At 35.2% G+C, this 23,684-nt stretch overlaps 1 protein-coding gene across 1 annotated transcript in view; it reads right to left on the bottom strand.

Annotated features, from left to right (window-relative positions):
• Positions 1-1,112: 1,112 nt before the first annotated feature.
• The window catches only part of HELLS (helicase, lymphoid specific), a 41,555-nt gene continuing 18,983 nt past the window's right edge, over positions 1,113-23,684 (bottom strand). Inside the window, exons 8-22 of the mRNA XM_039230215.1 lie at positions 22,503-22,727; positions 21,968-22,150; positions 21,142-21,285; positions 18,159-18,355; positions 17,862-17,958; positions 16,132-16,293; positions 14,641-14,780; positions 14,416-14,554; positions 13,013-13,096; positions 12,816-12,935; positions 12,081-12,197; positions 11,613-11,772; positions 8,581-8,677; positions 8,424-8,500; positions 1,113-1,683 (exon numbers count right to left, since the gene is read on the bottom strand). Coding sequence (XP_039086146.1) covers positions 1,589-1,683; positions 8,424-8,500; positions 8,581-8,677; positions 11,613-11,772; positions 12,081-12,197; positions 12,816-12,935; positions 13,013-13,096; positions 14,416-14,554; positions 14,641-14,780; positions 16,132-16,293; positions 17,862-17,958; positions 18,159-18,355; positions 21,142-21,285; positions 21,968-22,150; positions 22,503-22,727 — 2,037 coding nt within the window. The 3' untranslated portion in view covers positions 1,113-1,588. The remainder of the gene's footprint in view (positions 1,684-8,423; positions 8,501-8,580; positions 8,678-11,612; positions 11,773-12,080; positions 12,198-12,815; positions 12,936-13,012; positions 13,097-14,415; positions 14,555-14,640; positions 14,781-16,131; positions 16,294-17,861; positions 17,959-18,158; positions 18,356-21,141; positions 21,286-21,967; positions 22,151-22,502; positions 22,728-23,684) is intronic.

The raw sequence follows: 23,684 nt of genomic DNA, 5'->3' as shown, positions 1-23,684 counted from the left end.
GAGGTAAACCCATGAAAGTCACTGGAAAACGTAATCCTGTATCCTGTACCTATATCCTGGAGTTAAATGCTCAAATAACACCTTAAGATACCATTTGTCTGGCTGTCATTTGCACGGCATTGTTATCAAACTTCTGGGGTGCCTGGGTGTCTTAGTCGGTTAAGCGTCTGACTTCAACTCAGGTCATGATCTCACGGTTCATGGGTTCGAGCCCCACGTCAGGCTCTGTGCTGACAGCTAGCTCAGAGCCTGGAGCCTGCTTTGGATTCTGTGTCTCCCTCTCTCTCTGACCCTCCCCTGCTCACGCTGTCTCTCTCTCTCCAGAAATAAAAACATTAAAAAATTTAAAAAAAAAAAAAAACAAAAAAACAAAAAACAAACTTCTGTCCTATTCATGCACAATTTAGAACAGACTAGGCAAACTAAGTTGGACTACTAAGCAACCAAGTTATAGGTATGATTAGCCAGCACAACTTGACTGGAAACTGGTAAACATATCCACTTAAACAATACAGCTGCTCTGTAGTCTGCTCATCCGAATATTCTCTCAGAACACTTTTTCTTCTGAGTCATAGTTTGGTTACTCTAAGGCAGAGATAATCTATTTTATATTGAATACAATAACATTTTCGCAAGAGGCAAACAACCTACACAAAAATATATTGTTCAGGGAGCATTCAGGAACTCTCTTCCTTACAATCTGACATACATACAGGCCCTAAATTGTTCTGATTTTGGTCTTTATGTTCCTCTACTATATCCTATGAATTTCATATTACTTACTTTCCTACATCTTGTTTTTTTCTCTTGGGTACTATCTACTCCTACTACATTTTCAAGGTCTTTTCTCTCTTGTTCTATTCTTATTTTGCACGATATATTACCACTTCCAATTTCTACTCTTGTTTTTGTCAAGACCTTACAGTTTCTCTGAGAGTCTTCTCTGCATTAACCAATCCAGTGTCCAGCTGTAATCTTCATATATGTGTATAAATCACATAATAATGAATAAAATCAACATAAGAACATTGAGTCACAATGCCAGTCCAGACTTTTGCTACTATTACTTCACCTGAGTCATTATTTTCCTAGAAAAAGAAAAATATCTGCGATCATCTTATAACAATATTTATTTGGTAAGCTATTTTATAGAAATAGACTCTAAAATCAAACAATTTCTTATTTAAACACCAGAAAGCATAATCCCAGTCATTCCCCCATCAAAAAAGCCTACTCCATAAATGAAGTACCCCAAACCCATGAACTGTACTCCTAAAAGGGGGAAAAAAGACTTTAAACTTCCACAGGAAGACTGTATAAATCTGGCAGTGGTTAAGTACACATCAGCCTGTACCCAAGAATATTACCGAGCCCGAAAAATTAACGGTAAATCTAAACTTACTATGAATACTTCTTTGTTCTTAATAAGGCTCAGAAAATTATCATCTATTATTTATGCAATGGTACAAGTTTCATTATGTAAACTGATACAACCAAAAAAGCCAAGTGGAAAATCTGGATTTTAAAACCAATATAGGCAAATTACTGGATGTAAACAAGAACTTTAAAGGCAGTCTTTAACTCCAATTTAAAACAAACATTCAGGACTGGAATCCTCAGAATTTTCTAGGATCTTGAAAATTCCCATCTTCTCTTTAATTGGTCCTGAGGCATTCATTTGATCTAAGAGAAAAATATATAAACAAGTATTTATTTTTTAAACAAGTATTCATTTTTTTCAAGTATAAGAACCTAAAAAAGAATATTAAAAGAGATATCCAATAAGTTGTTATGGAAAGAGTCAACTATACAAAACTTAAAAACCCACAAAAATGTGACACACTTTATTCCTCAATCATTAATACTCAATGTATCAAAAGCAGGAAAGTAAAGTGTACTCGTTTTACAATGAGAACGGACCTCCAACGAACAAACATCAGAGTTTGCTATCAAAATCACTTTTGTTATATTTAAGACGCAGAGGTATAGGGCAGCAATTTGAATTACATCTTCAGAGATGTCTAAAAAATACTAAAAGCCCAATCTTTGTTAGTTTAAAGGCTGGAAAGCATGATACCATGAAAATTTGTCTTTATCCACACCCCCACTGCTAATATGTGGTCTTTTACATTTTTGTCAATGATAGCTACGGAATGAAATCTTTACCAGTTTTGAGTGGTATTACTCTGACTTCTTAGGAAGCTGAAGCATCTTTTATATGTTCCCTGGCCATTTTCCTGCCTATTCATGTTGTCATTTTCTCTTGTTAATTTTAGTTACATGTTATAAGCACTTTCTATCTGATAGGTGTTGAAAATATTTCTATGGCTTGTCTCTAATCTGTGTGTAGTGTCATCTGTTTAAAAATTTTTTTTAATGTTTATTTTTGAGAGAGAAGAAGCGTGAGTGGGGAGTGGCAGAGAGAGATGGAGACCCTGAATCCAAAGTAGACTCCAGGCTTTGGGCTGTCTGTCAGCACAGAGCCCAAAAAGGGGATCCAAACCCATTAGCCATGATGAGAACATGACCTGAGCTGAAGTTTGATGCTTAGCCGACTGAGCCATCCAGGCACCCCAGTATCATCTGTTTTTATACAAGTCTTTACTGTATTAAAATCAATCTATAAATAAACATTAAAAAAATTATTTTCCTGTCCTAAAAATCATACATGTATTTTCCCATATTTTTAAAGTTTTGCTTTTAAGATTTAGGTTCTGACCTGTTAATTATTTAGTATTTGTTCTGGAGTGCGGTATGAGGTTTCTTAGCTATTGATTAGAAATGTCCTGGGGCACCTGGGTAGCTTAGTCAGCTGGGTGTCCAGCTCTTTACTTTGGCTTTGATCACGATCTCATAGTTCCCGGGTTTGGGCTCCATGTCAGGCTCTATGCTGACAATGCAGAGCCTACTTAGGATTCTCTCTCAAAAATAAAATAACATTAGGGGCGCCCGGGTGGCTTAGTCGGTTAAGCGTCCGACTTTTGCTCAGGTCATGATCTCGCGGTTTGTGGGTTCGAGCCCCGCGTCGGGCTGTGTGCTGACTGCCAGCTCAGAGCCTGAAGCCTGTTTCAGAGTCTGTGACTCTCTCTCTGACCCTCCCCTGCTCACGCTGTCTCTCTCTCTCTCCTAGAAATAAATAAAACATTAAAAAAATAAAATAAAATAAAATAACATTAAAAAAAAAAAAAGTCCCAGCATCATGTATTTGAATAGGAATTTGTTCTTTCTAGTTTAAATTGCCATTTTTGTCATTTACTGATTTTCTATGCAAGTTTGGTTGGCTTTTTGGATTTGCCAAACCACTGGTCTATTTATTTTATCATATGCTAATTCAAAAGTCTTGATTATTATGACCTTTATATCATGTATTAATACAGGATATGGAATTTTTTATTGTTCTTCTAAATTATCTTGGCTCTCTGCCCTTTACTCTTCTATATAAATTAAAAAAAAATTTAATAGTTTTCATTTATTTTTGAGACAGAGAGAGACAGAGCATGAACAGGAGAAGGGCAGAGTGAGAGGGAGACAGAGAATATGAAACAGGCCCTAGGCTCTGAGCTGCCTGCACAGAACCTGATGCGGGGCTCGAACCCACCTACTGTGAGATCATGATCTGGGCTGAAGTCAGACGCTTAACTGACTGAGCCACCCAGGCGCCCCTCTTTCATATGAATTTTTAAAACTGCTTGTCACTTTTTTTTTTAAATGTGTCAGGTTCTATTTCTTTTATTTATTTAAAAATTTATTTTGAGACAGAGAGAGAGACAGCATGTACAAGCAGTAGAAGGGCAGAGGGAGGGAGAGAATTCCAAGAATGAGGGACTCCATCCCATGAACCCCAAACTGAATTCAAGAATCAGGCACTTAACTGATGGAGTCACCCAGGCACCCTGTCATAGTTCTTTAAAGTCATACTGGGGTTTTAATTAGAATATCATATAAGGAATATAAATTAAGCTGGGGAATACCAACTTACGCTTGAATATTTACATTTGTGAATACAGTTAAATGTCCTGTTAATGACCTTCGATGGTTCCTAATTTTGTCCATATGGCCTTAAGAAAATTGTTACATTTAATCCTAGGCATGTTGCAGTTCTGCAGTTGTTGGAAGTATTTTATTCTTTAAATAATTATTGCTGAATATACATACTATTAATTTATAGCAATTGTCTCCAATTCTATTTTGTTTTTTAAAAAAGTTTATTTAGAGAGAGAGAGAGCAGGGGGAGGGGCAGAGAGAGAGAATCATAAGCCAGCTCTGCACTAGCAGTGTGTAGCCTGATGTGTGGTTCAAATTCACGAACCATGAGATCATGACCTGAGCCAAAACCAAGAGTCAGATGCTTTAACCAATCAAGCTAGGCATTCCTCCAATTATAGTCTAAAAACTACTAGGCTCCCTTACACTTTCTGCGTAGACAATTACATCATATGCAAAAACTATATGTATCCCTATTCCTCTAATCTATTTTTATTATTTTGTAGCATTAGTTAGGATTTTCTTGTAAATTGTACAATTTTATATATTATACAGTGGGAGTCAAAGCTGCTATCCTTCATCTTGATTTTAGTAGTAATTTACAAGACGGATGCATTTTACCAGGTTAACAACATTCTTCTCCAAGTTTAAGAACTCTGAATTGATTATATTATCCAAAGTAGCTTTTCAGTATCTACTTCTCCTTTAGTTAATGAAAATAATTCAGATGTCACACTATCTTTGCATACCTTCTATATGACTGATTTTTAAAGATTTTTCTAAAGTAATCGCTATACTTAAGGTAGGGTTTGAACCTATAACCCAAGTTCAAGACTTGCATGCTCTACAGACTGAACAGCCAGCTGCTGTTATATGGGTACTTTTTATTTAATAGTATATTTAAGATTTGACCATAAGGATTTATCTTTCTCATTATTTTTTTCTAAACTATTTGAAAACTAAAATTTGTATAAACATGCAAAGAACCAAAAAAGAGCTTAAAAATTTTTTAAAAGAACAAAATTAGAGGAGTCTCTCTCCACTAAGCTACAATAATCAAGACAGTGTGGTACCAGCACAGGACTGGTAAACAGATCAAGAGGCCAGAATTGAGAGTACAGAAATAAACTATTACATTTATGATCAGTTGACTTTTTTTTTTAAGAAGATCCTTAAATTTCTTCTCTTAATGTTTATTTTTGAGAGAGAGAGAGAGAGAGCACATGCGCGCGCACAACAGGGAGGGGTAGAGAGAAAGAGACACAAAATGCAAAGTAGGCTCAAGGCTCTGAGCTGTCAGTATAGGGCCCTGTGTGGGGCTCCAACTCACAGACTAGGAGATCATGTCCTAAGCCAAAGTCAGCTGCTTCAACTGAGCTACCCCGGAACACCAGCTGACTTAAAAAAAAAAAAAAAAAAAAAGTACGTATGTATGTATGTATGTTTGTTAATTTTTTATTTTTGGAGAGCAGGCAAGAGAGCAGGATTCTGAGAAGGGCAGAGAGGAAGGGAAAATACCAAGCAGGATCCATGCTCAACACGGATCCTGACCCAGGCCTTAATCCTATGACCTGAACTGAGATCAAGAGCTGGACATTTAGCCAACTGAACCTCTCAGGTGCCCTTTTATCAACTGATTTTCAATAACATTGCCCAGGCAATTCAATAGGAAAAGAAAAATCTTTTCCAACAAATAAATGGTGCTAGAACAACTGGATAACAACATGCAAAACAAACAAAAAAATGAATTCAGACCTTTATCTCATACTCTACAGAAAAATTAACTCAAATGCAAGGACTAAAACCATAAAACTCTTTTTAACTTTTTAACATTTATTTTTGAGACAGAGTACAAACAGGGGAGGGGCAACGGGAGAGAAGGAGACACAGAATCCGAAGCAGGCTCCAGGCTCTGAGCTGTCTGCACAGAGCCCATTGTGGGGCCCCAACTCACAAATTGCGAAATCATGATCTGAACCGAAGTCAGAGGCTTAAACAGAATGAGACACCCAGACGCCCCAAAATTATCAAACTCGTAAAAGAAAACACCATGTATTGGCTAGGCAAAGATTACTTAGACATGACATCAAAATAGTAAATGATAACAAAAAAAGATAAACTGGATTTTATCAAAATTAAAATCTTGCCCTTCAAAAGACACTAATAATTAAGACACTAATTAAGAAAGTGCAAGATAAGAGATGTCTGGCTAGCTCAGATGACAGAACATGCAACTCTTAATCTCAGATCATGAGTTCAAGCCCTATTTTGGGTGTAGAGTTTAGCTGTGGTGGGCGGGGGAAAGAGTGCGCAAGATAAGCCACAGACTGGGAGAAAATATTTACAAAACAGCTATCTGATAAATGACTTGTATCTAGAAGATATAAAGACTTCTTCCCACTCAGCAAGACAACACAATTTTTTAATTTATTTATTTAAAAGAAATTTTTTAATGTTTTATTTATTTCTGAAAGACAGAGAGAGATAGAGACATCATGAGCAGGGGAGGGTCAGAGAGAGAGGGAGGCACAGAATCCAAAACAGGCTCCAGGCTCTGACTGGCTGTCAACAGAGCCCGACGCAGGGCTCGAACTGACAAACTGTGAGATCATGACCTGAGTCAAAGTCGGACTCTAACCAACTGAGCTACCCAGGCGCCCCAAGACAATACAACTTTAAAAAGGGCTACCTGAAACAAAGCTGAAGACATCACTAAAATATACTCAATGGTGTGCCTGTAAAAGTTCAACAATGGCTCCCCCAACGTCCTGTCCCACGAAGGCCCGGGATTTGTAGTTTTTCCCTATTTCCACGGTATTAACATATTCCTACCATCACCAATACCACACTACCAACATACCAGTGCTGAAAGACGTGCAGTGGTACAGCTTTATATAGTATTTCCCCTACAGTTACAATACACATAAGGGCATAGATTACCAGGTTATAAAAATAATTAGGAAATGATGAGTTTTAAATATTTATATTTTCTAAATAATTTATGTTCACCACTGTAGACATCAACTCATACTAAAAACTGAAAAAGAGAAGCAATTTATTGTGCTTCACCTGTATAAAGTATATCTCAGAATAACCAAATTGTTGGCAAGGAAAAGTTCTTAATAGATTAATTCTGGCTAATAAAGGAAAGACAAAACAAGAAAATTACCATTTCGCAATCCTTAAGGCAATAATTGTTCAAAACAATCATCATCATTGGATACTAAAATCATCAGGTTAAATAAAGGACAGGAAACTTGATAAAATCAGCCTGAATCAGCTGATCAATCTAGCTCACTAAAAAGAAGAAACCCAGAAAAGTACCTCTTGGTAGGATTTAGAATATGACAACAGCTATTTGGTCATTGCTGATGACATACCATCTAGATTAAGGAAGACCCAGAAGCCTCAGGACCATGTGAATTGTGTCACAAACATAAGCAGCACCCAGGAAGCCAGGGTGATGCTGGTGGCATGACCACAGGATCAACTTCAACAAATATTACTGAAGTTACTTTGAGAAAGTTAGTATGAGGCATTACCACTTACAGAGGAACCAGAGCCTCTGCTCACCTGTCAACTCTGATAAACCATAGGCCTTGGTCAGTGAGCAGACACTGATAAATGCTCTGCAAAACAAGACTGGAGATGATTCTATCATTCATAAAATGCAACTGGGCTACAAACATTTGGGAAAGAGAAAGCTCCCAAAGCAAGCTCTCATCATGAAGGCCAAACTCTTGAGTGAAAGAGCTGAGAAGGTTACAGGTGTTTGTGTGGAAGCCTGTGTCCCGGTAACTTAAAGCCACAGGAGGGAGGCTCTTTACATACTAACAAGTGCTTTTCTCAAAGAGAGAAACCACAAAGTATTCATAAAAAAATGGAACCTGGATCTAATTAAGCCTATAGAGCTATTTACATAGCTAATTTACCACTGTTCTGAAAATAAGTGGATGGAGGAAGAAACTGAGGAACAAATCAACGAACAACACAAAAAGAATTTTTTAAACATCAGCAAAATTCAAAATAGAGGTCATTTTATAGGACAACCCAGTTTTTCTCAATGACATGGAAAAACAAAACAAGAAGGAGTGTTACAGAAGAAAAGAGTCATAACAAACAATGAAATCTGGATCTTGATTCAAACTGTAAAAAAAAGATTTGAGACAACTGGTGAAATGTGAATATGGCTTGGGTACTAGGTATCAATTCAAGGGTTTAGTGCCAATGCTCCTAAATGTAATGACATAGTGGCTACATTTAAAGACCTGTTCTTCTCAATAAAAAATGTCAGAGTAAAAGATGAGTAAAATGTCATGATTTTAAGATTCTGACAAAGAGAATCATAAAGAAAAAAAGACTAGTTAAATGTCTGAATGAATTACATATTATGTCTGTTTCAGTCTCCAGTAAAAGAAAAATAAAAGCAGGATACTTGCCAATGAGATCACTTCGATCTAGCAACAACTCCAGATCTTTATCACTAATGACCTTCTCTCTTGATCCTTTTACTTCCCTATAAGAAAACAAAATATTCAAGTCCACATGATAAATCAAAACTACAAATTACATTTTTTAAAAATTAAAATATCTTACCTTTCATAATCTCTAGATTTTAATAATTCCATTAATTCCTTAGGGTCTAAGAAGTTCTTAGATTGATTTAATCCAGACTGACCACCTTTGAAATGATCTAGAAAAAAATTTTCAAGAAATTTAAAACACTGAAAATTGCTATTAAAACCAAAATATGCATTATAAACCAATCAGAAGGGCATATGTTAAAAAGAACAGGCAAAGTCAAGTGCTGATAAGGAGAAAAGTAATCACAACTCTCATACTTTGCCAGTATAAATGTAAAATGGTACGTCCACTTAGGGAAAAGTTCAGCAGGTTCCTACAGGTAAACATGCACCCATCCAAAGACCAAGAACAAAGGCATATGTCCACAAATACTTGTGTAAGAGCAGCTTATAAAAAAAGAGCGCCTGGGTGGCTCAGTCAGTTAAGCGTCTAACTTCGGCTCAGGTCATGATCTCATGGTTCATGGGTCTGAGCCCCGCATTGGGCTCTGTGCTGACAGCCAGCTCAGAGACTGGAGCCTGCTTCGGATTCTGTGTCTCCCTCTCTCTCTGACCCTCCCCTGCTCATACTGTCTCTCTCTCAGAAATTAAAAAAAAAGAAAAAAATTAAAAATAAACAAGATCTGAAAAACAATTTAAATGTCAACCAACAAAAGAATGGACAAACTATTAACTTACAATATAACATAAATGAATCTCAAAATGTTATGCTAAACAAAAGTAGCTACATACATACGAATGAATCCACATATGAAGGTAAAGGAAACACTAATCTGTGTCACAGAAATCAGAACAGTGGCTGCCTTCTGGTGAGGAACAAGAAAATATGGAAAATGACTGGTGTATGAGGAAATGCTTTTGGATGATGGAAATGTTTACCTTGATCTAGAGGACAGTTATACTGTGTGTATATGTTGGTCAAAATTCAATCTGTACATTTAAGACCTGGTTATTTTGCTGTACATATATTATACCTCAATAAAACACTGCCAGTATTTTAAAAATTCTTTTCAAATTGTTCTTTGAAATTAATTTCTCAAAATACTGGAAACAGACTTTGGAAATAAAATGATATAAATTTTACTGGAATTTAAACTATATTCAATAAAGAAAATACATTTCATTGTTCAAAAACCTAAAGCAGCACAGGTGAACATTTTTTAATTTGTACAAAATCTTCTTTAATATTTTTATTTATTTCTAGGAGAGAGAGAGAAAGACAGCACAAGCAGGGGAGGGTCAGAGAGAAAGGGAGACACAGGGAGACACAGACTCCGAAATAGGCTCCAGGCTCTGAGCTGGCAGTCAGCACAGAGCCCGACGCAGGGCTCGAACCCACAAACCGCGAGATCATGACCTAAGCGAAAGTCGGACGCTTAACCGACTAAGCCACCCAGGTGCCCCTGTACAAAATCTTCTTAAGGCAAGTTCTTTTTCCCTCCACTGTAAATTCCAACTATAATCTGAATGTTCTATCAGATCAAATTAAAGATTTCTAAAACCTAACTCAATATCAGATACACTGGAGGAAGTACTCCCAAGTAAAGAGCAAGCAGAAAAGTAGCATAAAATAAAATGATAGTGATTTTCCACATTATCATGTTCCCATTACTCTAGGCTTTACAACATAACAGATGTTTTCAACTTCTGTGATGGTAGCTATGAAGGCAATTTCGCCAAACAGATTTTCATACTGAATGAATAAAAGCAGAAACTTCTCCAAGGAATCTTAGGGAACAGAATATAAAATATTAATGCCTCACCTACTTCACTTCCCCTACTTCTCACAATCTAAAACACTGTATTTTAAGAATACTGTATTTGAAACAATGAAAAGGACATTCTAGAGCCACATTTTTGAAATATGTGAGTTTAATCAAGTAAATAGATTTTATAGCACTACCTCAGTGTATCTTTAAGATTCTAATACTTAATATACTGAACTTCTAAGAAGAGTCTTGAAGTCTTCTTAAAGCCTTTTGGAAGGCAAATCTCTGCTCAAGAATAAGCATTTCCATCACGTCAAATCCCCGTAACAGAGGTTAGGATATAGCATTATAAAAGTATCCTGGATAGGGTTTTCTTTGCCCCTCTGCTCCTAATCTATACATTAACGTTTTTTCTTTATTTATGTTTATGGTCACACAAATCTAGTTTAGGTCTTTACAGCTGCAAATTCCCCACTATTTATCTAAATCTTTATCAAGCTGTACTTCTTTATGTATATTTTTATTTTAGAGAGAGACCATGCCCACGAGTGGGGGAGAAGGGCAACAGGAGAGAGTCCTAAGCAGCCTCTGTACTAATAATCCCCATGGCCCTAGGATTATGACCTGAGCTGAAATCAAAAGTTGGAGGCTCCAATGACTGAGCCACTCAGGCGTCCCTGTACTAATTCCTTTTATAAAGAAATCAGTGAGATGCCTGGATGGCTCAGTCAGTGGAGCATGCAACTCTTGACTCTGATGTTGTGAGTTCAAGTCCCACACTGGGTGTGAGATTACTTAAAAATAAAATCTTTCAGGGGCGCCTGGGTGGCTTAGTCGGTTGAGCGTCCGACTTTCGCTTAGGTCATGATCTCATGGTTTGTGGGTTCGAGCCCCGCGTCGGGCTCTGTGCTGACTGCCAGCTCAAGAGCCTGGAGCCTGTTTCAGAGTCTGTGACTCCCTCTCTCTCTGACCCTCCCCTGCTCACGCTGTCTCTCTCTCTCTCCTAGAAATAAAACATTAAAAAAATTAAAATAAAATAAAATAAAATAAAATCTTTCAAGGCACCTGGGGGGGCTCAGTCAGTTAAGTGTCCAATTCTTGGTTTTGGGTCAGGTCATAATCTCATAGTTTATGGGACTTAGCTTCGCATCGGGCTCTATGCTGACAGTGAGGAGCTTGCTTGGGATTCTGTTTTACCTGCTCATATTCTCTCTTGCTCTCAAAATAAATATACTTAAAAAAATCTTTAAAAATAATAAAAGAAAATAATAGTAATAAAATATCACAACATATAATAGTAAATTCAAACAAAAAAGTGTTACAAAGTATAATTTACTTTTGTGGATGATCAACTTTTCCAGTTTTCTTTTAGCAGCTGCTCTTTCCACAATTTTCTGATCGATAGTATTTGCTGTGACAAGACGATATACAACAACTGGCTTTGTCTGACCAATTCTATGACATCTATCCTGGGCCTGAAGATCAGACTGGGGATTCTTAGAGTAAAAAGAAAAATAACATTTAATAGTTGAATGTTAAAGTTATCTAAACTCATACTATGTGGGTAAAGTCACATACATGCATGATCCAATCAGAATCTTTTAAACAGTGTCTTAACTCACTTTAGATCTCCAGAATGATTTCAATTATAAAACATGTTCAAGTCTTTATATACAAGACACTTGATGATTTGTCTTAAAATGGGATACATTTTCAAAGTAAATAAAATTGCAAAGCATACAATGAAAGATAAAAAAAATTAAGAATGGAAATATAATCAGCATGTGCTATATTTTTGACTTACCCAATCACTATCATAAATAATAACTGTATCTGCTGCAGTCAAATTAATGCCCAGGCCACCAGCTCGTGTACTCACTAAGAAGATAAACACATCTGGATCTGTGTTGAAGCTGTGCATCTAAAAGTAAAAAAGGTATAAACTCAAGGAATTAAAAAATTGTTACTGTCTGGAACATGGATATGATGTTGCATGTGGAGCAACCATCTTATAACCATACGTTTACAGCAAAGGTAGGATGGAGGGCAATGCCAAGGGATATAATAGGCCAGCATTCCCCAACTAGGTATGAATTATTCATTATCTACAGGATTTTTGATGTGGAATAAATAATGAAAACCCCAAAGTCATCAAAGTTGAAAACGACAGGGTGCCTGGGTGGCTCAGTCAGTTAAGCAACTGACTTTGGCTGGGATCATCTCACAGTTTGTGGATTTGAGCCCCATGTCCGGCTCTGTGCTGACAGTGCAGAACCTGGATGGAGTCTGCTTCAGATTCTCTGTCTTACTCTCTCTCTGACCCTCCCCTGTTCATGCTATCTCTCTCAAAAATAAATAAAACATTAAAAAAAATTTTTAAAAATCATTAAGACTTACTAAAATTAAAAAATGCTTAGGTTTTTGATCCTGCTACGAGGTTTTCAGTCTATCAATTTGTGGGTCTACTCTGAACATTACTTTAGAAATCAAGATATGAATTACAAAAAGGAATTTGATATGTATTATGTAATAGTCTTACATTTTTTTCTCTCTCTGAGTAAGACATGGATCCATCAAGCCTGCTAAAGTTGATATTTCTAAAGTGGCAGTAATCCATCAAAATGTCCAACATTCTTGTCATTTGTGAAAAAAGCAGCACCTGAAATTTAAATATATCTTAGTATCTGTACTAACAGGAAGTAATTAAACAACCAAAAATCCAATCAAAGGTACCACCTTGTGACCTCTGGTTTTTAGTTCTGGCAGCATTCGATCCAAAATTAAGAATTTCCCAGAATTTGTTACCAAGTCTTCATCAATCTTAAAAGCAGGTAAAGAAGGACAACAGAAAAAATAGTCACAATAGTTATCAATAATTTTCATCAAAATAAAGTCCAGGTGAACAGTTCATTTTTAATAACATATAAGTCCCTATAAAATTTTTAAAAATTGAGCTTGTTATTTGATCTTTTTAAATAAGATAGTTCTTTCTCAGAGAAAGACATACTTTTAAATTTAAAACAAATGATTTCACAAAAACAAGAAGTCCAACTCTGATCTATCTACCCCACCCCTCTCTCAAAGACTTTGTAATAAGAGAACTGTTAAGTTTAAACTGCATACTGCATGTATGTTGAAGTTTTTTCTTTATAAATGTACTTTTAATAAAATATGAATGAAAATAACTGCTAGACTTCTGAGTATAAAGAAAACATAAGAGCTTATAAGCAACCTAAATATTAAAGAAAATCTTCATCTTCTAGTGAAAATTAATTTCCTCATCAGAGATTATCTTCTTCCTTACTTGAATGAAAAACTGTAAAGAAGTGATTCTCAAATAGGGGCAATTTTGCCCTCCATCCCAGGATATATTTAGCAGTATCTAGAGACATTTTAGGTTATCACAACCTGGGAAAATACTATTTGGTACCCAGTGACTAGACACTACGGATGATATTAAATGGGCTATAGTTCACAGGACAGCATCTCGTAAACAAATTAGCTGGCCCCAAATATAAATATTGCTAGGGAGAAGAAACTCTACTGTGTAAACTAGTGTGAAATAGGGTTATTAAAGGTTACTGAGAACAGGTTTATTTTAATACTATGCCATTTCTTCCATCAACTGCCCAGGAAAGTAATTTCATTCACCTAATCTAAATGCCTGTAACTTTGTAAACTTTTTTGTTCTGTGACTTTCTGTTAAGATTTAGGCAATGAGCAGTCAGAATGATTTTGCCAATCTAAATACTAACTAAAAGGAATACTGAAAATGTGACAACTATCTCTGATAGACAGCAAAACACAAAGTGGAAATAAACAGGATTACTAACAAAACGAAACCCCAAAATATTGTTTTATACAAAAAACTTTACACTATCACTCTAAATTTATTAGTGTTCAGATAAAATATGTAAATAGAAATATTTCACTTACATATACAAAGTGACTATCATTCTAAAACTCAAAAAGTTCTCTCAGTTTTGGGGGAGAAGATTATCTTCACTTACTGGAAGGATTACAATCTTTATACTTTAAGGATTACAATACTTAAGTAATAATCAAAAAACAAAATGACATTTTCCTTCAATATAAAAAGTTACAGCAATCAAAACAGTACATTATTAAATGGTACTCACCTTAAACTCTTGTGTGACTGGGTCTATGGGATATTCAATCAAGTATGGATGATTACAGCATTTCCGAAGGAGCATCATTATATTCTGCAACTTCAGATTAACTTCAGACTCTAGAGGGATATTCGTTTCCACAACAGCTCTACCAAAAACATATAATCCACGAATGTGAGAAATACAAAAAGTACCATAGTTTAAAGAATACTTAAATTTATTTTAAACTCATACCTTTCTCGGTCTACTTCTGGCTGTATTTGACTGATCAATTTTTCCAATTCATTAGGGAAATCGTCTATTTGGCTGTAATTTATTGACTTTCTGGAACGCCGTCTTGGTCGTCCAGTGGAACTTAGCTCAACTGTTTCTTTCTAAAAGTGAACAATTAAAAGGAATATGTTTAAAAAGCTATACCCTTAAATTCTAAATATATACAAAGTGTAATAGAATATTTTTATGTACAAATGTTTTATGACATATAGAAATAATAATTTTGTCTTTCATCAAGTTTAGTGATTTCCAAAGGCATAAAATCAAGGATCCATCAATTTTAGCCAAGTGCAAATGTGGTCATGTGACGCCTAATTATTTTAACAATTACGATAGTATCTGAGAATTACAGTAAAGGCCTTCATATCTCCATGGGTATGAATTTAAAGATGGGTAGAGCTGTTTTGAACTTATATGAAGGAATTTAATAACAGGGGCCTTACATATCTGCAATAGAGAGTATCTCTTTGGAATAGTATATAATAATGCTATGAAATTCCTCACAATAAGGAACAATATTAAATTCCTAATAGCTAAAAACTCAAGAATCTTCCCTTCATCATATAATAGAAATTGGGGAACAGAGTCCAATGGTTGTACAAAATAGAAATGTCTAGAACCACAAATAATTTTGAAAAGAAATACATAGGTCTATAGCACACAGTAGAAAAAAATCTGGACATTTAAACAAAATCTAAGTGGGGGGGGGGCGCCTGGGTGGCTCAGACAGTTGAGCGTCCGTCTTCGGCTCAGGTCATGATCTCATGGTCTTTGAGTTCGAGCCCTGCATTGGGCTCTGTGCTCACAGCCAGAGCCCGGAGTCTGTTTCAGATTCTGTGCCTCCCTTTCTCTCCACCCCTCCCCAATTCATGCTGTATCTCTGACTCTCTCTGAAAGATAAACAAACATTAAAAAAAAAAAAAAAGATAAAAAGTAAACAAACTCTAAGGGTCTTCTAATCTTTAGTCTTAAGATAACCACATTCCAATTTAGTCTCTTATATGGTGACAAAAAAAAATCTCTTTCAAATGAAGTATTCTGTTACATTTTTGGATATCAATAGCCTTCTATAAAGGGACTGTGTTGTGGTCTAGTTGGGAAATTCTTTTAGTATATTGTGTGCTTTTTCATATGTGTTTCCAGGTCCATCACCCCACAGCATGATTAGGGTTGATCTGGGACAGGAATAAACAATCTTAATAAGCATTCCATATATCCAAAATGCAACTGATGCATGAATCATCACTTGAGCATGAATCATCACTTGAACTTCAATAGGATCACAGAATTACTAGGAGACAACCTTTGCTAATGACCTTATGCCTTATACTCCAGTTAGAAATTCACCTTCTACAAGTCCTAAAAACAGGTGATGAGCTCCAAGACTGAAATTAACCATAAAATTTTCAATGCCAACTGTTATTTACAGTTTATTTCAAATCCACACTCTACCTCACTGCATCCAAACATGTTCGCAATTGTACGGTTCACAATGGCTGTATAAAAGATCTCTTGTTTCTTTGAAAGTGGTGCATAAACAACTACTTCTCTCTTGGGAGGAACTTCAAGAGCAACATCAGATTTTAGTCTTCTCAGTAAAAAAGGTGTTAGAATCTAAAATTTAAACATGAATAAACATGTGAATATTAAGCAATTCCAAGTTTTCAAGCAATTCTCTCTCCACAAACCTCTGTATCCTTCTTTCTCTTTTCCTCCTATATATATACTATCAAATCTTGAAAGATAAAATATCTTCTTGAAATTTCCCCAGACCAAAAGACATCCCAAATTCATGGTATTTATCTATAACATTTCAAAATTTAACATTGCTTCAAAACCTCTTAATATATCTTGAATATTTTAAGAAGTAGAAAGAAGATGACATTTGTGACTCTTAGAATTAAAATGATATCCCACAGCATTTACAGTGAGGTTTTGGACTAGCATAAAACCAACATACCAACAAACCTAGGGATCAGACGTAAGAGTTTTCTTCTATAAGTTCTAAAACTTTAGGGTTAGATTATTTTCATTCATCTTCCTATTATGTGATGATATGTAATTTTCACATTTACAAAACAACAGCAGAAGCATTAGGTAATTATACCATTATTCAATAGTTTAGAGGTCTTCAAAAGAATACATAAACTTGTTTAAATAATTTTATATCCTTTATAGCTGTATCTTGATATATAGATTGATAACTCATTTACATAAGATTCATTTTAGGGATCTGTAGTTGAATACTCCATAGGGATAGAGTTAAGCACAGAAAGGCTTTAAAAGAGAGAGAACATTACTACCAGTTTAAGAAAAAAGATCTGTAAATAAGCTGCCCAGAAACACATATACCAATTACCAAGAAAAAAAATACAAATGATTTGGTAAGGGAAGTATGATTTGGAATTTTATTATTATTTTCAATTTTTATACTGTTTCATATTTTTATCACGAATATGTATAAACTTTAAAACAAAAAAGTTACAGGGTGCCTGAGTGGCTCAGTTGGTTAAGCTTCCGACTTCAGCTCAGGTCATGATCTTGCAGTTTGTGGGTTTGAGCCCTGCATCGAGCTATGTGCTGACAGCTCAGAGCCTGAAGCCTGTTTCAGATTCTGTGTCTCCCTCTCTCTCTCTGCCCCTCCCCAGCTCATGCTCTGTCTCTGTCTCAAAAATAAATAAACGTTTAAAAAAATTGAAATAAACAAGTTATAATGGACTTTGAATAAAATTGTCAAAGCACAATTGAGAAGCTTTTCTGGGCTCCCATATGGAAATGACTAGGAAACCTTTGACAGATTAATTTGCCTAAAGTAAACACAGGTAGGATGGGTAGAAACTGGAGAAAACAGTAAAAATGGATCATGTAAGTAAGTGAATTATGCAAATATTATTGTCAAACATTCATAAAACCCACCACTTTCATTTTTTGGCTGACAAACATATCAGCAACCACAGATATAAAAGGAATATACATGAAAAGGGCAAACTTTTCACTTGAGTTCTGCTGTAAAGCCATGTGACCTCTGGGGGTGAGGGAAGAGAAAGGGGGGAGAGGGAGTAAGTTAAATTTGAGGGGTCTTCACTTTTCCAAATCTACTACAAAGGGTTGAACAGGTAATCTATAGGGTTCCTTTTTTGTTTCTAGTAGTCCACAGTAAGCAGGATAAGACAAAGTCGTACCTGATGCAGCATATGCAATACATTCTGTTCTCTTTCTTTAGCAATAATATCTTCAGCAGTTTCAGAAAGACTAGTGATATCAAACCAAGATTCAAAGCTGTAAGAGGAAAAAAAATGATTACAAATTAGCCTATTATATAAATCAACTGTATTAGCATACATATACCACAAAGAAATAGTTGAAAAGCTATCATTTTAATCCAACTACTTAGAAGACAGGAATTAATTTTAACTAAGAGCACACATTTGAGAAGGTTAGAAAAATAAAGAAAATAGGTAAATAACTGGCTTACCTACCTTTTCAAGTCATCAAATACATCTGGCAACAAAAAGTTCAGCAATGACCAAAGTTCTGATAAATTGTTTTGCAAGGGAGTACCAGTCAAAAGAAGTTTGTTATCTGCATTGAATCGTTTTAACTCTCTGATCAGACGGCATTTCATGTTTTTAATTCTGTGTCCTTCATCTACTATTAAGTATTTCCAATAGCAGTGCTACAAAAGCAATTTAGGGAAAAACTTTAACATTATGACCTCACAATTTTCCCTAAAAACAATTCTAAAAATAAAACCTCTTTATTAGGGATGGACGTTCAGTCTTAACAAATGGCATTTCTGTATCTACTGAGAGGACCATGTTCTCCTTTGAGCTACTAAAAGGGTAAGTAAATTTACTAAAGTGGATATATACTTGTATTTCTAAAATAAACCTCACTTGGTTATCTATGAACTAATAAAGTCCACCTGCTATTACGTATTTAAAACTTCTCTAGTCATATTTTTTAGGCAAAGCAATCTGTGGTTTCCCTGTGTACTTGTCAGGTTTTGATTAGTATTAAACTAGATTCCTAAAAAAAAACTAAAAGCTTTTATTAGTTCCATATGCTCTGAAACATTAAATATCATTAGAATTTTCATTCTTGAGGCCTACATCTGAAACTGACACTTATTTAATGTGATGGTGCTCTCAATTTTTTACATAATATCGGTTTATTTAGGTTTCCCTTTCTTCCGGAGTCAGTTTTAGTAATTTGTATCTTCACAAAAGAAAGCCAACCACCTACTTTCATAAAGTTGTCATAAAAATTGTTTTAATTTCTAATTTTAAAAAACTTTGTAGGGGGACATGGGTGGCTCAGGCAGGTTAAGCATTGGACCCTTTGATTTCAGCTCAGGTCATAATCTCAGGGTGGTGAGGTTGGGCCCCACATCAAGACTATGTGGTGGGCATGGAGCCTGCTTCTTAATTCTCTCTCTCTCAAATAACAAAAATTAACCTTAAAAAAAAAAAAAAAAAAAAAAAAGCAAAAACTACCAAAAACCCCTGTACTTCTAGCATTATAATCTCAAAGGAGAAAAAAAAAATGCCTTGTAAAAAAGCAAATACAACAAAAACAAAAACTCTTAGTCTTCACTTTTATTATCTTTCTCTTTATCTTGACTGGGCAAAGGGAAAACTTAAAGTTCACCTATATTATTGTTTAAAAATATAGAAACATGGATATATAAATACCAACTTGTCAAGTGTAGGTATCCTTGGATAACAGGATTGCCAAACTGGGGGGAGAGGATGAAATGGGGCACTTTTGCATTTCACTTCAATACATTCATAGCACAATAAAAAAAACCTTTTTAAATAATATTATGACTAAGAAAAACAATTTGGGACTTCTTTTGCTGGTACTATGGCAAACTAGATAACCTGAATAACTGCTCACTGTAAGACATCTATCTTTAAAAAACCCAAACATAAATAAATGAATATGCAAAACAATCAGAAAACCCAATGCGTTAGAAATGAGGGTCCTGAAAAATGAATTAAGTGAACAGAGACTTCTGTTACCACTCACCAACAGAAGCCGTGTACCCCCAAAGCTAAGATCCTTAAAATAATTTTAAGTTCAGTGGAAGAAAATTCCAAAATTCTAGCCACTAGTGAATGGACTTGACAAGAATGCTTATGTTTCAATATAGGTAGGATAGGGAGAGCAAATTAGAAAGGTCTTCACCTTTATTTAGTAGGAAACTGAAGTTTTAAGAAACAATGTATAGTAAAAAAAAAAAGAAACAATGTATAGTATAACCCTACATATAAATTATACTTATATACTAAGAAAAATATTTATATAGCTGTAGCATTCTCAGAATTAAAATGGTTTTTGGGGTGCCTGCGTGTGGCTGAGTCGGATAAGCATCCAACTCTTGATTCTGGCTCAGGTAATGATCTCATAGTTCGTGGGTTTAAGCTTTACATTAGGCTCTGGGCAGACACTGCAAAGCCTGTGTGGGATTCTCTCTCTCCCTCCCCTACTGTGCTCTCTCTGAAAATAAACTTAAAAAAAAATAAATAAAATAAAATTGCTTTTAAGTCTGTGTGCTTTTTTCTACAAGTAGTATTTATTATTTTACTGTGAAGAAGTAACATAACTGCAATTCATCTTCCAAATTTCCACTAGCACACAAGTAAAACTTTTAAAAAGATTTTTTAATTTTTTTTTTTTTTTTGAGAGAGAGAGAGAGCACGCGAATGCACATGCATGAGTGGGGGAGGGACACAGAGAGAGGGAGACACAGTATCTAAAGCAGGCTCCAAGCTATCTGCATGGAACTTGATGGAGGGGCTTGACCCCACAATCCATGAGATCATGACCTGAGCCAGGAGCTCAAGCAACTGAGCCACCCAGGTGCCCCACAAGTAAAACCTGATGTACCAAACAGAGAAAGGAAAAACAAAGTAGTAAAGAACTATACATGTATAGTTACTATAGGTGTAACAATGATAAAGTACTTCAAACACCAAAAATAAACTGACAGAGGCAAGGAGCAAAAGTTAATATTCCAAATATATTGTAACTTGGGCACTAATTGATAATGTTATGCCATATATCCAGGAGACAGTCTAAAAATAACTTGTCTTAATATATTCTATTCTTATTTGATTAAAATTAAATGGGTAAGTTAAGTTCTATATACTTAAACCACATGTTAGGCATGTCTATAATATACTCAGATTCGGTAGGTCTACCTGATTCTAACACACAAAATGATATTATGGCTAAAGGCAAGGTGCTATAGGTCTTATTTTCCTGTAAAGACTACAGCCTTATTGCAACCTTTAAGACTGTTAATATAAACCTCTAGTTTCTAAAAGAATCGGTAAAACACAATATTGACTTCCATTAGAGGAAAAAAAAAATTAAATGCTACTAGATGGTGCAAGGAACTAAGAAAAATACAGTTTATGGGTTACAAAGAAAGAATTCAATGGAAACAAATCATACCTGTAATGCATTTCGGTCTCTCATGGCTATTTCAAATGAAGTAATTACCACAGGATGAATCTGCAGAGTCCCTTTTCGCTTGTGAATATTCCTTGCTAATTTTCGACGTTCCTGCTGGGTTCCATGATATAACATAGTAGGAATCTAAAAAGATTTCACATTGATTTATAACAAACTTCAAAACAAAATCTAAGTATCAACAATTTGGAAAACATATTAACCATTTAGGAGAGAAAAAGACAATTTAATCTTAGCTCTATTTTTCTATATCAAAATAAGGCCATCAGTTCTAATCAATTATGTTACTACTATAAGGGAGTAAGAAAAAGCCATAAAAACAAATCAAGTTTAAGGCAAGGATTTGGCTAAGATGACACACATATATAGAAGGTAATACCACAGTAAGAAAATTAAATTCTACTTAGGTCAGTCTTAAGTGAATCAAATTATCCAATACACTCAAAATCATCCAGGGTTATTTTCGGCAAATACCCAAGATTATTAATAACTATTCTCTTCCATATATACGTAAAGAGAATATTATTTTTTCAAATAATATTTGAAATATTTGAAAAATAACTGAAATAGGGGTGCTGGCTCAGCCCGAGGAGTGTGTGACTCTTGATCTCATGGTCATGACCTTGAACCCCAAGTTGGGTGTACAGATTAAATAATCTTAAACAAACAAACAAACAAAACCTCCAATAAAATGTAGTGTTTCTGTAGTGCAGAAATCGACATTATAGTGACAATTCTACAATAGAATTCAGCCAACAATAAAATATTTACAATGAAAATATATTCAACAAAAGGAAAGATATCTTACATCTGGTGTAAATCTTTGGAATTCAGCCATCCAGTTAGGAAGTGTAGACAAAGGGCCACAGACAAGAAAAGGTCCAGGTACTCCTCTCTGAATCATCAATGCAATTGTAGCAATACACTGAACTGTCTTTCCCAATCCCATTTCATCTGCTAAAATGCCATTAATTCCATTTTCCCAAAGCATCTGGACAAAATAATACACACTATATTTAAGTTGATATAAAGACCTACTGAATTAGCAATAATTTATTTCTTTTTATCCAAAAATAATTATGATGAGACTAACACATTCATGGTTATAGTAACACTTGCAAGAAGTCAGTTATCAAAGCCATAAAAGTGTTGGCAGTCTTGAATAAGATACCAAATATTTAGTCTGGATAAATAAATTAGAAAATAAGTATTTACACAAAAATGTTCACTTCATATTTAATAATGAAAGTTGCAAGAAACAACTCAAGATGTGTTACAGCACATTAACAGGCTCTTATATAGAAATGAATCAATATCATGTATTAAAATTGAGAATTCATTACCCTAAGCCATTCCATGCCTTCCACTTGGTACCACCGCATCACTCCTCCCGTGAAGTGTTTTGGTTGTTGAAAGGGTACAGGCTGTCCATTACATTTCCGAACTGGGTCAAAAAAGAATTTAGTATTCTGCCTAACTGTTTCAGACAATCTATTTTTAATTATACTATTTGAATCTTTGTTTTTCTGAAGGTCTTCTACACAGAGATTAGAAGAGGAGCTTTCGTTCTGCAAAGAAAAAACTTTAATTAGAAGTTTGGTATATAATGCGACTACTCTATCAGAAAACTGAACAAATCTGGAGCGCCTGGGCAGCTCTGCCAGTTGAGTGTCTGCCTCTGATTTTGGCTCACGTCATGATCTTGAGGTTCATGAGTTTGAGCTCCCTATTGGGCTCCATGCTGATAGCACAGAGCCTGCCTGGGATTTTCTCCCTGCTTCTCTCTCTCTAAATAAACATTAAAAAAAAACTAATCAAAATTTACCCAGTCCTATGATCGTTAAGTATGGAGAAATAAAACCATTTGCTGAATAAAACCCTAGAGATGCTACCATCATTCTCTCATAAATGCAAAGCCACTGGAGAAAAACCTTCTGAAAATAACTTATACATTATAGGCACACACTACTGAAATGACCTTTACAATTATATCTCCCACTCAAACCTCTAAAATGAGCTACTCAAGAATTTATTAAACTAATTTCTTAATATTTTCCTTCACCTAAAGCAAAGATAATGGGTAATGTCTGTAGAAAATAGGAAAGAAAAAAAATTTCCTTTCAAGAAACCATTTACTTCCATCTAAATACTTTCATTACAGAAAAAGGGGCAAATTAAAGAAAGTTTAAGAACTTACTACATCACACTTAAGAGTATCAATTTATCTGTAATGACACTCATTACCAACTTATGACTAATGACAGATTTTACTGGTTATCGATGTCCACAACTCAATATTTTAAGAATGTGAAAATGAGGGGCACCTGGGTGGCTCAGTTTGTTAAATGGCTGACTCTTAATTTCAGCTCAGGTCATGATCACAGTGTTCCTGTGGGATTGAGCCCTATGATCGGCTCTGCACTGACAATGCCCCACCTGCTTGGGAGTCTCTCTCTTTCTCTGTTCCTTCCCCTTCTCTCTTTCAAAATAAATAAACTTAATAAATAATGCCACAACTGGATATT

The sequence above is a fragment of the Hyaena hyaena genome, unplaced genomic scaffold (genome assembly GCF_003009895.1).
Source record: "Hyaena hyaena isolate Hyena2069 unplaced genomic scaffold, ASM300989v1 scaffold_44, whole genome shotgun sequence".
Taxonomy (NCBI): domain Eukaryota; kingdom Metazoa; phylum Chordata; class Mammalia; order Carnivora; family Hyaenidae; genus Hyaena; species Hyaena hyaena.
Note: the sequence above shows the minus strand (reverse complement) of the source record. Positions and strands in the feature narration are given on the sequence as shown.